General features: G+C 44.5%; 1 protein-coding gene across 2 annotated transcripts in view; it reads right to left on the bottom strand.

Moving 5' to 3' along the window:
- AUG5 (HAUS augmin-like complex subunit) overlaps positions 1 to 16,889 on the bottom strand; it is a 100,842-nt gene that overhangs the window by 21,211 nt on the left and 62,742 nt on the right. The window contains exons 2-4 of one of the 2 annotated variants that reach the window (XM_086507225.1): positions 8,363 to 8,905; positions 7,908 to 8,034; positions 7,066 to 7,245 (exon numbers count right to left, since the gene is read on the bottom strand). In XM_086507225.1, the coding sequence (XP_086363351.1) occupies positions 7,066 to 7,245; positions 7,908 to 8,034; positions 8,363 to 8,905 (850 nt within the window). Of the gene's footprint in view, positions 1 to 7,065; positions 7,246 to 7,907; positions 8,035 to 8,362; positions 8,912 to 16,889 lie in introns of both variants that reach the window. The other variant, XM_086507224.1, reaches the window with a different exon arrangement.

A 16,889-nucleotide genomic window follows, 5' to 3' on the forward strand; every position in this document is an offset into this window, starting at 1 on the left:
TGCTTTACCATTGAGATGGTAAAGAGAGCCATCGACAGGATGAGGGCCAAGAGGACATGTGATCATGATGGTCTAGTAGCAGAGCATTTTATACATGCTAGGGATATGTTGGTAGAGGTTCTTGCAGTGTTGTTTAATCATGCCATGTGTGAGGACTTATCTAAGACTTGGAGGTTGTCTACTTATTGTGCCTATCTTCAAGGCAGGCAAACATAGCTTGGGAACTATTATGGTTGGACACACATTGGCACAGTTGTATGCATTCATTCTTGAGCAGCAGTTAAGTGGGCAGAGAGTGAGGGTGTACGGGCACAAGGTCGGGCCAGTTTCAAAAGGGTTTCTCCTCTCTCTCTCTCTCTCTCTCTCTCTCTCTCTCTCTCTCTCTCTCTCTCTCTCTCTCTCTCTCTCTCTCTCTCTCTCTCTCTCTATGTAGAGGCATTTGAGGACAGCTTTACAAGTAGAAACATTGTCTTTTACTCAAAGACACACCACGCACCGAGACAAATTACGCCACATATAATTGGATATAGGTGGGAGACAACTTGTTGAGCAGAGACGAGATCAGAGCACAGGGGCACATGATTAGGAGTAAGAGTTCTATTCAGAGAGGAGTTACAGCCGCATGTGCACATTGGTCAGAGAGATGATCAAGCCAATACATGTGGGTGAGATTGAGGGCTAAGACAGGCGGATTCTTGTACATTGCTATATGTTACTTTGCCACCAACACATTAATGTATGCCGCACCTAGGGGAAAGTCCCCTTTCTTTGTATTAGACGATGACATTTGAGAGTTTTCCAAGGTTGGTGATGTCATTCTCTTGGGGGACTTTAATGCCCGCACGATAAATCAATAGACAATTTTTTATCATACCTCATATGAGATACTGAGAGAGCTAGATGTGAATGATACGGGGCGTGACAGACGCTCACAAGATGAGTACACTGAGTACGGGAGATATCCGATGGAGATGGGGGCCTCACATGGATTGGCCATACTGAATAGCCTACAACGATTTCAGCAACAGCTGGATTTACTTGCTTCCCACATAGACATGGAGCAAGCACAGTGGATTGTAACATGGCTCAGCCGAGCTTTATCCCATATATACAAGATTTCACAGTTGGGCCCATGCCCATTCGCATAGCAGTGGATCATGCGCTCTTGACATGGATCATTTCCTTTTAGTTCACTACTACCCAGCGGCCACGAGCTGGAGGACCTACTCAATATATTTTTACCTGAGAGACTCATTCTATTTACATTGATTGGATTTACAGACGCTTATGCATTGAGGAGCCGGGCTGCCCTCTAGATGAGCTCACTTACATATTGACAGAGACTTTGCATGATGTAGTACGAGAGGCATACCCACACACTCAACCTGCGCAGAGACGGCCTTCTAGGAGTATCTCCCAAAATAGCTGGTACGATGAGGAGTGCATAGACATGAGAGCACGGCTCCGGAGAGACATACTCCTAGGAGTCATCACCTATCGACATTCACGAATTTCCTTCTAACGCCTAGTGCGACAGAAGAAGCATGCTTTCTTGGCTCAGTTAGAGCACAATCTTTACCAGTTGTTCTTGAGCCAAGATTCAGGGGAGGCATGGAGACTCTTCCATGAGCACTCACCTCCTACAGAGGTATGGGGTCAATATGCAACATCCTTGTACACGGTTCCTAGACAGCCACTGCTTCCAGACCCCCAGAGCCATGCCCACATACTTGTGCTTTCTTTACTGCAGAGATGGTAAGGAAAGCCATTGACAAGACGAGGACTGGGAGAGCTTATGATCATGAGGGCTTAGTAGCAGAGCATATTATACATGCCAGGGATATGCTTGCAAAGCTTCTAGCAGTGATGTTCAACCGTGCAATGTGTGAGGGTCTACCTAACACTTGGAGCTTGTCTACTATAGTGCCTATCCTCAATCGTACTGTTATGATTGGGCACACATTGGTACGGCTGTATGCATCCATTCATGAGCAGCAATTGAGCAGGTGGTCAGAGAGAGCAGCCATGTGAGCAATGGGACAGGCAGGTCTTAGGCGGGGTTTTCTACTCTTGATCACATTCTGACACATAGAGCTATTATTGAGGAGGTATCGTAGCTTTGTGGATTTTCGCTACGCATTTGACACATTGCCTAGAGACAGGTTGATGTGCAGATTACAGGAGATGGGGGTATCCACAAAGCTGATTTGGGGATTACGGCGCTCTACAGGTCAGTGAGAGAACAGGTTCGCACTCGGAGGGACTATCTGATATAGTTCACTCCAATGCCCGCTATCTCTGACGCTCTTTGGCATGTATGTGGATGAGGTTTCTGATTACATTCAGAGGGCTGGGACGTGGATTTCATTGTTATATGTTGATGATATAGTGCTAATTTCTGATTCCCCAGAGGGGTTGCAACGTCACTTAGATGCTTTACATGCTTTTGCCCACGATAGTGGATTGTCTATCAACCTTGGCAAAACCAAGGTTATGGTATTTAATATCACACCATAGTGGGTTAGGAGATCAGCACCCACATTTTCTTATGGCCAGGAGTCAATGGAGTATACAGATGGAATAGTCTTTAGAGGGCCAGTGTTTTCATTGAGGAGAGCAGCTGAACTAGATTGATCAGAGCTTATGCTGCCCTAGGAAAACTAGGGAGGATCTGTTCGAAGGTTCAATTCCAAGAACCTTGAAAAAAGTTGTGGCTCTATGATACTTTAGTGTGACATCAGCTATGCTAGATGGAGTCCAAATATGGGGAACTTCAGTGGACTACCACAACAGATATGGTAGCACTGATGGGTGGAGATGTATGGAGAGGCCTTTGGTTTCTCTAAGATGATTGGAGCTAAGGCTTTAGTTCCACATGAGATTATCAGAGTATGTTTATGCACAGTTTATGGGACCCTCCAAACAACTAGCACTGCAAGGGGATACTACTTGCTGGTATGGACAGATGACATCATGGTTTCACTTACGTGGTTACAGTATGGATAGATTGCCTTCTTTCCAATACCCGGCGTGTCATAAAATCTAATATCTAACCAACCCAAATGATTTTCTCATATTAAACTGATCATTTAATGTGGGAGAATAAACGGGAACAAGGGTTAGGATATAGACATGTGCTTATAGATCTATCTCAACACGGGGCCAATGGTAAAGGGGCCCAAATGAGAGATGGTCCATCAAAGAGCAAGGCTAACCAATGGAGCATAAATACCTTAGGGTTAGCTTCATTGAAGACCTCCAATAGTTAGTGTTAAAAGTCCTTTGACCTTTGCTTCAGGTGGGAACCCGGCCCAAGCTTGAGGTGCTTGACATGCTTGAGGATTGAGATGCTTGAGGTGCTTGCATGCTTGAGATGCTAGAAGTGCTTGATGATTGAGATGCTTGAGGTGCTTGTCATGCTTGAGATGCTAGGGTTGTACTTGAGGTGAGAACCCAGCCCAAGCTTGAGGGGCTTAAGGGCCAAGCTTGTGGTGAGAACTAGGCCCAAGGTTGAGGGGCTTGAGGTGGCACAAAAGTCAAAGTAAATTTCTACAAGGAGGGGGCGAGCCATGCAAGAAGGGGGGGTGGTTGCTTGACCACTCTCTCTCCCAAAGGGCACCCCTTGCCCAAGAGGCAAGTAGGACACATGTCAAGCCCCTAGCTAGGTTACCCTAATGGTGTGCGTAAAGCATATTGGTTGGTCTTCCAAGGGGTCCAATGATAATTTAGTGGATTTATTTAATTGTTTTAGCATTTATCAAGCCCTCTCTCTCAAAGGGGAAAGGGGGACACTTGTCCCAAGGCTACCCTTGTTGCTTGGTATGACTCTTGCTTGTGATTGGCTAGGCCTGGAGGGGTCCAATGAGCTTCAAGCATGAGCTACAAGGGGGGGTCGACCAAAGCATGCTAAGGGGTTGCTTGAAGGGTATACTCTCCCACACTTACCCCACACACTCTCTCATTGTGTGAAGTGCAAAGTGCAAGAGCTCCCTCTCCTTCTCCAAGCAAATAGAGAGGTTGAGAACCTACACCAACACTCTTGGCTATGAAATGCAAATCCAACCAAGAGCCATGCTTCAATGCTTAAGCTTGCCATCTTCTACATCTTCATTACTATGCTATTATGTATGCTAGCAAGAAGAGTGATGATAAGTGAGGAACTAGTTCTTTCTCCTATGAAATGTTTCTTCTTCCTCTTCCCTACCCTCATTCCCTGCTAGCCCTCTCCACCTTCGAAGGTGTTTGAGGTCTTGGGACTGAGGCTAGGGATAGTTAATGCTTTCCATAGTTTATGTTATGCTCGTGATGCATGAAGCTTTCCATCTTTATTGCATCACCTAGGTCACAAGGAACACAAAGATTATATTGTCACAAGTCTCTCTTCATGGGAGAACCATAATACAAATGCCTATTGGAGGGGGGACCGGCTCCACATAAATCCGGTCCTCAACTGTTGTCGTGTTCTCTAAACTCTCTCTCTTGCAAAAGTATTCTTCATGCCAAGTTAACTAAATGCTATGTTTATGTTGCTACCATCAATTATGTTCACCCGCTATGCTCACAAAATAATTTCACAAAAGTACTCTCTAATTTCCGCTACTCTCAAGTTAATAGGCCAATTCCATTACACGGCATGCAGACATGCAATGACTCCAAAGTGAAGAGTCATGTAGGATGTAGTAAACTAGGCCGTCACAAGCACTTGATTCCCACAATGCTCTGCCAGCCAGAGACAAATGCAACGAAGAGTAATGGCAAAGCTTCCTCCTGATAGACTGTAAAACTGACTCAAAACTGATGCTCATAAGACACATCAATTCCAACATGAAAACCCAAGTATCTACAAATATATCCTCTAGGCAACCATGTGAAATTGTTCACCACACCTTACTCGGTCCTCAGCAATTCCTACAAGAAAACCAAAAGACGTGTGCCAGTAGATGAGTGTGCCATTCGCCCAGCAAAAGGGAGCTAGAGCATCCCATAAACTGTCCAAATGCGTGTGTCATAACGTGCATAGAGCAGAGTGTCAACTGCATACTCCTGATCCAACAAATCTGGTGAGCCATCCAATGGCATAGCAACACTGCACAATTCTAGAGTCCTTCCTTGCAATAACAGCGACATGGCCTCAGTAAAAAACACAAACAAGTAAGGTGCCAAGGGGCATCTCTACCAGACAAAGCGAGCCAGATGAAATCTCCGCCCAATGTGGCCTCTAATCGTGACAGCACTAGAGGTAGTACGATATTGTCGAAGGAGGCAGTGGATGATGCAATGAAGACAAGAACTGGCTCGTGATCCACTGGACACCTCGACTCTGATCCAGAACACCTGCAATGCCACATACAAGAACAAGGCACCTGTGGAGGGGAGAGATCATTGAGGTAGAAAGAGAGGACATCTGAGAGAGAGAGAGAGAGAGAGAGAGAGAGAGAGAGAGAGAGAGATCTAGAAAAGGCTCTCCATGCTGACAACAAGCTACTTATACAAGTGACCAAGGGTGACCGGTCTGGCATAGAGCTGACATGCCCAATGGATAGACCCGAGGTACACACAACTACGACTGCTACTTGTGTTGCCAATTGCTCCTTGTACATGAGGCCACTTACACGGTCTCCACATGGGCTACTCTAGCCTCTGGAGAAAGCAAGGCTCTGGCGGGATCTCTCCTTGCAAGAAGGCTGATCTGGAGGAAAAAGAAACAAGATCAAGGCTGCCTTATGGTGTGGCTGCCTCTTGGAGAATATGGATCTCCTCCTGTATGCCTGCACCAAGAAGGAGGTGCTCTGCATCTACAAGATCATGGCGCATCCTAGAATATGCGTAAGAGTAATAGGTATCAATCCTGCATAAAACCTGTTTGCGAAGCTTGGATGAGATCAGGCAAAAACGGGGTCACAAACACGTACTAATCATGCGGGCTAAGATCTTGCACGGAAGACATGACAATGATCAGACTCCACTATCGAAGGGACCATGCATCTCCACCTTCGGTATAAGAGAAATGAGCTCCGAAGCCATAGTGGAAGGCATTTCTCCCGTAACAAAGCTATGACACAAACCAGAGAACATAACTTGACTGCTTGAGGGCATCCCAAAACTGCAAGAAAAATTGTCATGTCTACCCATCCTCTCCAGGACAAGAGGCAACATCAATACCCCCAAGGTTCTTTATGTCCCAAAGTTGAGTTAACATCTCATGTCAGTGCATGAAGTGTGCAAGTTAGGGATGGAGGTGGTCTTCACGTAGGATGCAATGTCTATACAGCAACTAGACTCCGGCAAGGAGGTCAAAGGGACACGGTGGAGCAAGGTCTCTACAGGCTCCAAGGTCTTTCTTGAGTTGCCGGTTCTCCGACAAGTGATCTATGGCATTATTAGTTTGGCCATTTGAATGTTGATGCTCTTTGTTGTCCTTTTCGTGAACAAATGATAGAAGGCTTACCAGATTTTGGGAGTAAGCATGGAAAATGCATTACATGCATTCGTGGAAAGCAGAACAGCTTGCACTGAACATTCAGTTTTATGTTAGGCGAGTCTAGTGGTCACATTAATTGCAGCTACCATTTGACAAAATCTCTACCACGAAGCAATGTGCTTAGTAATAGTAGCTCTCGTGAGGTATCTCATGCATCCTGTTTTGAGAATTATTCTAACTAGTTTTATGAGGAATACCAGCACCTAGGATTTTGCGTCTGTTTACACTGTTCTTAGTCTTTACTTCAGTTTGACCTTGATTATACTCTTTACTAAATAGCTATCTGTGATCTTTTGGCTGTAAATCTCAAAGTATTCAATGCTGATTGTTTAAAGACTCAAGTTTAATCTCATAGTATTGTGTACTTTTTATGCATCAAAAGTATGTTCATTGTTGAAATCTTTTAGTCTACTTAGTACCTTACTAACATTGCCAATACTGATCAGATGATATCAGTGTGTTCACCAGATGTATGCACAGGCTGGCACATTGTTCGCTTTCAACAGAAAAGAAAATACTACGAACAGTTCTGAAACAATAGTGTTGCTAAAAAGCATCGATGGCACTGAACCAGCAACCTGTACCTCAAACTGTCTTGAGCTGCCCGTGCTTTGAGAGTAGTCTCTTGAGCTTGTGGAATTAGACACATCTCCAGCATTAGAGCCTCCATGAATACGTCGTATGAGCTCCTGACTGGCTTTTTTCGCTTCAGCAGCAGCATTTAGAGCCTCCTCCGTTGCCATAAACTGTTGTACATGTGCTCTCTAAAACATATACAAACGTAACAAATTCAGCTTCGCTATCCTCAAAAGAATATCAAGGTTGTAGGTTTTCTATGACTCTCAAACAAATTTGTATAATTCATCAGACTTTCAATACACCAGAGGAAGCACTGCACATTTATTACTACACCAAGGTTTCAACATCAAATTATACATACCTAATAGTTGAGACTTGAGACGAGCAATTTTCCTTCAAGAACTAACAGAAGGCTTGCATAGTCACTAAGGTTACAATAGAGACAATCTTCCCTAGTGGATTCACAGGACCTCCAGCCACTGAAACACATGCACACAGAATTTCAACTAGGTCTTATAAACCTAGGAAATTGACTAGTTAAGAATGTCCCTGCAAAGAGTCCCTTCACCCAAGAACTTCAAGAACATTATTTTTATTGTGTTTGCAAATCATGCAAAAATTTCTGCAACTTTGTTTTGAGGTCTTCATGCCACTTGATTTTAGCTACCACACACATGATCACAAATGCTTTACACAAAATGCTCAATTTGTAGAAAAGAAACTTGAAAAGAAAGTGTCAAATTTATTGCCATGTCATCAAAGGTCCAGTAATGTAACTCTAAAATAGGAAGGAGAACTCTTGATCTCGGAATGAAGGTGTAAACATGCAACTGATTATAGGAATCACCTGTCTTTCTCTTAGCTGCCTAAATGTTCCTTTAATGCCCACTTTGCTTCCTCTGCTTTGCAAAAGGGAGCCGTCATCTGCATCTACTGAAACATCATCAATGATTCTGTTATTCTCATATCTATATCTGCAAAATGACATCATCAGCCCTTGATTAATGTTGGGAAGCAAATCATGAACCAGAATCTAAACAAGCACCAATAATCCCCACACAGACGAATGCAACTTTTAATAAAAGCTGGATTCTCTACCACGCTACCATGCTGAGTGCTCCATTTACAAACATTCCTACCTATCTCAATCTGGAAAAACAATTTTCAGGCTTCTCACGGTGTGCTACTTCCTTTAATTACCACACCAAAAATGCAGAGTTTCCTTCGTGCCCCCTTAAAGCTGATCAAAATCTTTGGTGCTCCTTAATGAGCAGAAACAAATAATCACAAAGAGAAACGTACCTAAGTCGCTCGGCATCAGCTTTGATGTCGATCTTCTCTATCTCTCGGATAATAGACGCCAAAATCTGTGCAGTATAGCCTGCCAATGCCCGCAGAAGTTGCGGTGGATTCTTTAATAAACTTGAGGCAGTTCCTTTTGCAACTTCAGGTATCAATTCCCAGTCCATATCCATACCCAGTTTCCTTTCTTCTGCACCCACTTCATTCCGATTGCCAATTCCATCATAAGCAGGAAAAACACCCTTTATCCTCTCAAGTACCTGTGCAGCAAGAGCTTCACAAGATTTTCGAACATTCCTTTCCGCAACCGTCTCGATCAAAATGGGAGCACCATCAGCAGGCTTGCCACCTTTCACAGAAGTGGCATATACTGTATCCAATTCACTATGACTAGCAAGGGCATCTGGAGATGCATCACTCCCGGCTTTTCCTCTCTGGACATCCATTGCATGTTCAACATAACGATGTAGCCTTCTTTGATATTCAGCAAAAATACATGCAGCTTGTTCACATCTCTCATCATACGCTTCAAGCATGACTTGCCTGTGTCTACAAACATGAAGATGAGTAGATTATCGACAAGTATAATTAACAATCATATAAATAATCCCATTTAACTGGGCAGAAAAATCGAGTCTACATGGTGCACCAAATACAGATGTGAAGACCAAGCCAACTCCTTCAAAATATTGATAGCATATAAATGTAAACCCCAAGTATACAATTGCACCCACAATGCACTTTCAGGCCAGGCTCCAAGAGAGACGCTATATTCAGGACCTACTTAATTGCACGCATACACAGAAGACATATGCTAGTCTGCATAAGCATGTGACCAACAACCCTCAAACGACACTACATATTCGAAGGACATACAGAGCTGCCAGATTTTAGTCGAAAGGCCACCTCATCAACATGTCCATCAACAGGTTCTAGAATACCTTGGAAAACCTTGGGCTGTGGAATCTTTTGCATGAAAGCATCTTACACATACATTGCACAACCCCACAAAGGAGATACAATGCGTGATTATAATGTGCAACGGACGTGATTTATGGTGAATACTCAGGATGGGTGCTCAGTGCGTACTCAAGGTTCTTTTTACTCTGCATGAGAGGGTTCCTTTTACTCCGTGTGAGAGATGTGCGATAGACTAGAGAGAGAAGAGAATGAAATACTATGACTGAAGGTTCTATGAGTGATAGAGAGAGAAAGAAGACTAACACCGGATGGGGTCCCAAACCCCCTGTCACGTGACACATCCCAACCCTATGTGTCCGTGGACAAGCTACACCACAACGGCTGAGGATAGATTTCGAGCGCTCCCTCGCATGGCAGGAGCCCCCAAAAGCTGCACTCACCTCGTACGATCTATGCAGTGCTCAAAATCCTGCTCCCGCCTCGTACGACCCCCAAAAGCCTGCAGGTCGCCAGGAGGCAGTTTTCATGGATTGCGGCGTATTTAGCATTCACCGTCTCTATTTAGAGAGAGAGAGAGAGAGAGAGAGAGAGAGAGAGAGAGAGAGAGAGAGAGAGAGAGAGAGAGAGAGAGAGATTTCTACTACCAAGGGAAAACTTGAAATTCTCCCAGTTAGTGTAAGGGAAAAATCATTTTTTCAAACATACAAAATTCTTTTCCTTGAATTTGCCAAGAGGAAATTTTAGAAAACTAGGCTACTTTTTACACTATTTTTCTCTATTTTGGGGCGAACTTTCTCCTTTTCCCCTTGCTCTCAATTGGCATTTTGGAAATTGAAAACGGCATGATATTAAGCTGAGACACATTTTTCCCGAACACAACTCCCAGTGGTCAAAATTTGAAGCTTTTGCCGGTAATTACACTAAAACTTGTGTAAATTCACGGGTTTCCTTTTTGGCTAGCTCAAAATCTAATCAGGATTTTACAATTTTAGTTGGTTAAAATAGGGTAAAGGTCTGTGCTAGTTCTAGGACAAGCTCATCCATTTTCTTGGATGGTTAGAGCAGCAAGGGGGAACGATCGTGGCCGTTGGGTGTGGGGTTCAAGCCTCGTTGGCCGCAATGTCTCTATTTACCTCCTTAATAGTCTTCTCAATCGTACCCTGTTTTGTTACATGCAGAAACAAAAAACGTCACGCATCTTCTCATGTGAGTGCCGATTGAGCTGGAAATTTTGTTAAGGATACTTGCTAAGCTAATCTTTCATTTGTGCATCTTCAAACTCAAAATTGTCGAGCAGGCTGCGTGCAATTTATTGCCCAAATTCGTCGTCTCTAAACAGGGACTTTTACCCTACACTAGACCTCGGTTTTTTCTAACACTTGAGAGAGACAAGTGCCATACACTGAACCTCAGTTTTTTGAGAACACTAGCTTAAGGGACACCCACATAACTAACAAAAATAGAAAAATAACTGTGCCACTTACAAACCCCTTGGTTATCTGCCTTTCTAGCAACTTCTCTCCATCAGAAGTTCAAGGTTCCTCCTCCTAACTTCAAGAGCCATGGTGACCATGGGCAACGGAGCACTTGCAATACCTGATAGTCCAGTGTTAGGGAAAAATGTGTCTCAGCTTCATGTCGTGTCGTTTTCAATCTCAAAAATGCCTGTTGAGGGCACGAGAAAAAGGAGAAATGCCGCCCCAGAATAGACAAAAACAGTGTAAACATATAAAAAAAGTACCCTAATTTTTTGAAATTTCCTCTTGAAATAAACAAGGAAAGAAATTTTGTATGTTTGGAAAAATGATTTTTCACGAACACTGTGATAGTCTCTCGCTAGAATGCCATTTTGTTGCACTTTTGTATCACCTCCTTTTTGTATCTTCCTAGGTTCAAAAACCTGCACGTCCTGCTAATAATTGATCTCTAGCAAATCTGTCTCTTTAAAAAAACCTAGGTTTAGTAAAATCCCACTTACACATTTTCAAATTTTCCTCTAAATTTTAATTTTAAAAAATCTACAAGAAATATAAAAATCTACAATTATTTTCATTTTAACGAAAAGTTTTCAAGTCTTGACCCTTGGAGTCTCTCTCTCTCTCTCTCTCTCTCTCTCTCTCTCTCTCTCTCTCTCTCTCTCTCTCTCGCGCGCGCGCGCGCACACACACATCAAGTCTGGAGGACGACTGTGACTGGCTTGGCAGCTTTTCGTGGTTTCTGGAGGACGATTGTGACGTATACAAAAGGGAAGTCACCAGCGTGGAGAAGATGCCAGGATGGCACGAGGACTTCAAGCGCCAACTCAGCTGAGCGCTCGAAATTTATCATCAACCCACCACAACAGGGTTCAGTCAGTTCAGTCAAGTCTAGATTAGCAGTGATCTGACACTTTTGTGAGTCTATTCGTAGACCGTGCATGCCCAGTCACTTAGCATAGATGCATATCCTCCGGTTGCACACAACATGATCATTGGAATTCCCATCACAATCCATTAGCATCAGTTAGGGGAATTTTCCAGTGCATTTAGCCTATTTTCCTATTTTTGGTTATTTTCACTTATTATTTTTAAGTGACTTTCCAACAAAAGTAGGTAGGGCAATTTTGCTAAGTTAATATGTAAGCAAACCCAGGTTAGAACTTTCTGGCAGAAGAGGCAGCAAGAGCTTCTCGCTCAACAGGCAACTTCTCAGCAGTACCCCCCCTCAGCATCAGATCCATCGCCACCATCTTCCCTCATCTAGCGTTTTCCCTCTTGCAGTCATCGCCCCCAACTTCCAATCTCTGGCGCTTGTGTTCCCTTGCATGATCGCCCTACAACAACCCTCAGCCCAGCGTTTTTCATTGCAAAAACGCTAGACCTTCATCAGCGTTTTCCATAGCAAAAACACCAGCCAGATCTCAGCCATTCCAACGTTTTCAGCCCCAACTACTAACGCTAGGAAACCTGCAATTCAGCAGTAACAAAACGCAGGAATTCAGCCATAGACACAGTAGCAGATCAGCTGAAACCGGCCTGTTCAATCCAAAAAGGGCGGTAGACTTTACTTTAAACCTTGATTTAGCTTTCACCCATTATTAGTCGTCTATTTTACCTGTACTTTCAAGACACAACAAAGGGGAGAGGGATACAGGCTGCTAGATTGCACCTGTATGAGTGGACAGACACCAGATTGGCCCCTAACTTAGGCGCCCCTTTCGGTATTTCTTTATTGTTCAAAAGAGGGAATAAACGCTGTGGTTCCTACAAGCTGCCCCGCACAAACTCGGCTGAATTTCCACTGTTCCAGCCCGATTTCGGCAGCATAACTGTACTAGAACCCTTCACAGTCAGTATTCCCACGCATTGGCCGACTTTCCCGACGCATACGGGCACTTTGCAAAACCTGGCGAGAATCTGCAGCACGCTGAATTCTCTGTTTTCAGCCCTGAAAATGCTCCAGATCGCCTGTACAGCGGTCCCCTTGCGTCCCCGAACCTCCTGGGGGTATTAGGGTCCGTTTAGGGCCAAAACCCTAAACCTGCAAAAATACACAGCAGGCTGTAATTCACTGTTTCGGGCTCCGTTCTGCGTGCCGGTCGCATCCCTAGCAAGTCCTCGAGCTCCCGCACCTGTAGGGCTACTTGCCCTTTGAATCGGACGAGATTTCTGGCGTGAAACCTCTCCGAATTCACCTGTACCTGCGGGGGGATTAGCCGCTAGCTAATCCAGTACCTGTGCAAGAGGCTCTTGCCTCGGCAATCGCGCATGAACCCACACAACTGTACATTGGTCAAATGAAAAGCCCACTAGAGGGGCATAACATACTGCCAAAGGGGAGAGAGAGGGCAGTGCGTAGCGTGCAGGGCATCACTCCTGGCACCGCACTGTGCATAAGAGGGAAAGCAAGCACTCCATAGCTCTTAACCTGTGACAGAGACTTGCAAAATGAGCCTCCCAGCTATAAATCACGTTTTTGCCTTCTCTATAAGTAGTAAACTGGCCTCAGAGTGCCAAGTGTCACTCATTTGTGCATTTTCCCGCTTTAGACCCTCGGGTCTAAAAATATCTCACCTGCAGCCTCTGTTGACTTGGCCACAGAGTAACAAAATGATCCCCATGTCAAACTGCACGTAATGACGCGAAGACATTTTCAGGTCCCAAAATAGCAGTTCCCTAAATTTTAGGAGATGCTGCCATTATATCTTTCTAGGTCATCCGACCCTCTTTGTACACTGTGGCCACATCCAAAACTGAAATGTAGCCTCTGTAGCAAAGGATTCCACTTTGGCTAGTCAATGACCCCACTTGGCTAACCATAGTCCTTGTCCAACCTTAGTGCTCTCTTGCCCTCAGGCCTGGACTCCCTCTGGACAGTTCCACACTAGCTATGCAATGCAGGGCAGTTAGATTTCCCGAGGGGTGTTTCCAAAAAGTGAAAGTAAATAGATAATAAGAAAGAAATCAACAAAAAGGATAGATAGTAGTCACACGCTGGTGACATCAGCCCTTAGACGGTTGCAGATGTTCCCTCAAGTTTAGCCTCGAAAAACGCAGCCAAAACAGTCTTTTGCAGCCACCAAAACAGTCCCGAAATTCAGCGAATAGAAGAACTCATATTTCAGCCATCAAGTCGCCGTCGGCATCACCGTCGTCGTCATCAGCATAGTCCCATTGCATCAGTCCATTGTATTCGCATTGTACACCTTTGTGCAATCAAAGTACACTACTCTCGCCGACGAGAGTGGGGCCTTCGGAGGAGGGTGTTACAACCTCTCGGTGTCGTATCTCTTCTCTCTCCTTCTCTCAGTCTCATTCACTTGCACGCACAATATCCACTCACTTTGTTCGTGATCATAGCATTCTCCATAAGACCGAAAGCTCTCTCTTTCCCTAAGAACTAAAAGGAACCTTGAGCAATAAAGATCACTAATCTTGAGAAAATACAACATTCATTCCGTTGCACCTAACATTGGTATCAGAGCTTTGGTAGTGTTCTGTATCACTCAAGAAAAGAACCACAAGAATTTTTTTTTGCTTGTTGCGGTCACACAAACCCAAGTTCGCTTGGGCGTGTCGATTCCTAATCGTGTTTTGTTGAAGAGTGACAGGAATCCCAAGAAAGAAGGGCTTGTCTAGCCTCCCCTTGTGTCTCTTTTCACTCATTGAGAGCGGACCGTGCACTTAACGGCCGGCCAATCGACGTGAGGTAGGAAAAAACAACCTTGGTGTGAGCGCAAGGCCACGAAAAGCGGGCTGGAAAGGAGTAGAACTCGGGTGAAGAGAAGATACTTATCAAACGCGATTTGCAAGCAAAAGAACACCTCAAGAACCTCAAGAACCCAAGATTCTCACGAATCAAGGACCTCAAGAACCTCAAGACCCTCAAGAACCCAAGTTCCTCACGAGCTTAAGAACCCAAGATCATAGTGCATGGTCGTCACCCGAAGCGGAATGGATACTTCGCATACAGGAGTTGAGCATGAGAGAGGCGACGAAGACTCGTCCCCACCCGGAGATGATTTCTTCAACCCTCCCCCTTCGCCATCTACGCCACCAAGTGCTATGGAGGCAATGGTCAAGCAGATGATGGCCATGATGGATAGACAAGACGCAAGTCGCCTTGCTCAAGAACATGAGCGCGATGAAAGAAACGCAAGACTTGCCGCAAAACAAGAAGACAATCGCCTTGCTCAGGAACGTGAGCGCGATAAAAGACACGCAAAACTTGCAGCACAACAAGAAGAAAATCGACTTGCTCTCGAACGCGAGTGCGAGGAACGAAATGAACGAAAAGCAAAAAAGGACGCCGAGCATGAAGCTCAAAGAGAGCTTCGCAATCAAGAATTTATTGCCCAATTGCTAGCCTCGAAGACCGAACCACCCAAAGATCGTGGGAGTTTCTCTAGTGGTGCAAGCCACGATGCGGATTCCAACAGCCCAGTCACCGAAAAGTTGACTTTCAGTAAGTATGATGGTAAGATGGATGCCACGGTGATTCATTCTTGGTTGCATCAATTTAATGCTTATTTTGCGACAACTAAGAAAACAGGAAATAGCAAAGTTTTGACGGCAGCTATGTATGTTGTCGATGATGCCATCAATTAGTACCATGCATGGCAAGAGGCACAACTAGCCGCGCATCTAGAGGCAGCCGACGATTTCACGCCCCTCTCTTTTGATTGGGCTGATTTCCAAGACAAGCTCAAGGCGCAGTTTATGCCACCTCAGTACCTTGCACGATTGAAGGACGATTGACGCACTCTCAAGCAAAATGGTAAGCCGGTTATGTCTTCTTCTAATCGTGTTTTGCAGCTAGGTACCCAACTACGCATGTCGAATGATGAGAGCAAAGAGGCTTCTCTTTGGATTGGACGAGTATATTAAGTACGATGTCGAGGTATTCGATCCAATCGATCTCAACAAGGCGGTAGCGATTGCTCTCGCACAAGAGATGAAGCACAACAAGGGAAAGCCTAAGGAGAACAAGACTTCCATAAGTACCTCGCCGACTTCTCAGAACACGTAGAACGATAAGAATGGTAAGAATGATAACTCTTCTAATGAATCTTCCAACAGTATCTCATCAAAGAATTCTTCCAATGAATCTAAAGGTAAGGCTAACACAACTGCTAAACCTAAGCTTACTCCAGATGAAAAGGTAGCACAAGGAATAGTAGGAGGATACATCACGTCGGACGAACAAAGCACTTATTCTAAGGAAGGTCGTTGTTTTCATTGTCACATTAAGGGTCACATGAATCGAATGAATCCAAAGAACCCACAGCACCCACTACATCTGTCAATGCAATGAATGATAACACGATTGTGCCCAAAGTTTCTGAGGACCCTCCCATTGATGATTCTCTCATTAAATGTTATGGTCGTACATCGAGGCACCGTTTTGTCATATTGTTTGACCCAGGTAGTATGCATGATGTGATCAGTCCCTCTCTTGTTGAGTTAGCCCGCCTCAAAGTTAGTCCGAGATCTCCTATCGAGGTCTCTAGCTTTCGTCCTGGTATGGACGCTCTCATCACGAAGGAGTGCCTTGATGTGTTGTTTGCAATTCAACAGACTACCTTCACTAGAAGATTTGTTGTTTCTCCTCTCTCAGGATGTGATATAATTTTAGGCATGAAATGGTTTCGTGAACTGAACCCTCTCGTTGATTGAGAGGCTAACACTTTAACTCTCAATGCCAACAGTGATTCTCCTACTGTCTTTCATGGAGTGGACATTGTTCATTCTCCATCTCTCATTGCTAATATGTAGGACAAGGTTGAAAGGATTCAGGATAAGGAGCCTCCCTCAGTCTCTTTTTCTCCACAGCATGATACACAGAACTTGCATGATTATGAGAAGCATAATGATTTGAATGATGATTTGGATGACAAAGACAAGCATGATGACTTGCATGAAGAAGATGTGATTGTTCACCAGGATGAGGTGTTAGTGGATGCTTTTTCTAGCGAAGCTAACCTTGTTGCAGATTCGATCAATCACGCAGGATCGATCTTGGCTCTCGAGCCTAGGTCCCAAGAACCCCTTCAGGAAGAACCGATCTTGGCTCTCGAGCCTTGGTCAAAAGCACCCTCACAGGAAGTATTATGTGTTCGCATGATTGA

This window comes from Adiantum capillus-veneris, chromosome 30 (assembly GCF_014529385.1).
Source record: "Adiantum capillus-veneris isolate H3 chromosome 30, ASM1452938v2, whole genome shotgun sequence".
NCBI classification, from domain to species: domain Eukaryota; kingdom Viridiplantae; phylum Streptophyta; class Polypodiopsida; order Polypodiales; family Pteridaceae; genus Adiantum; species Adiantum capillus-veneris.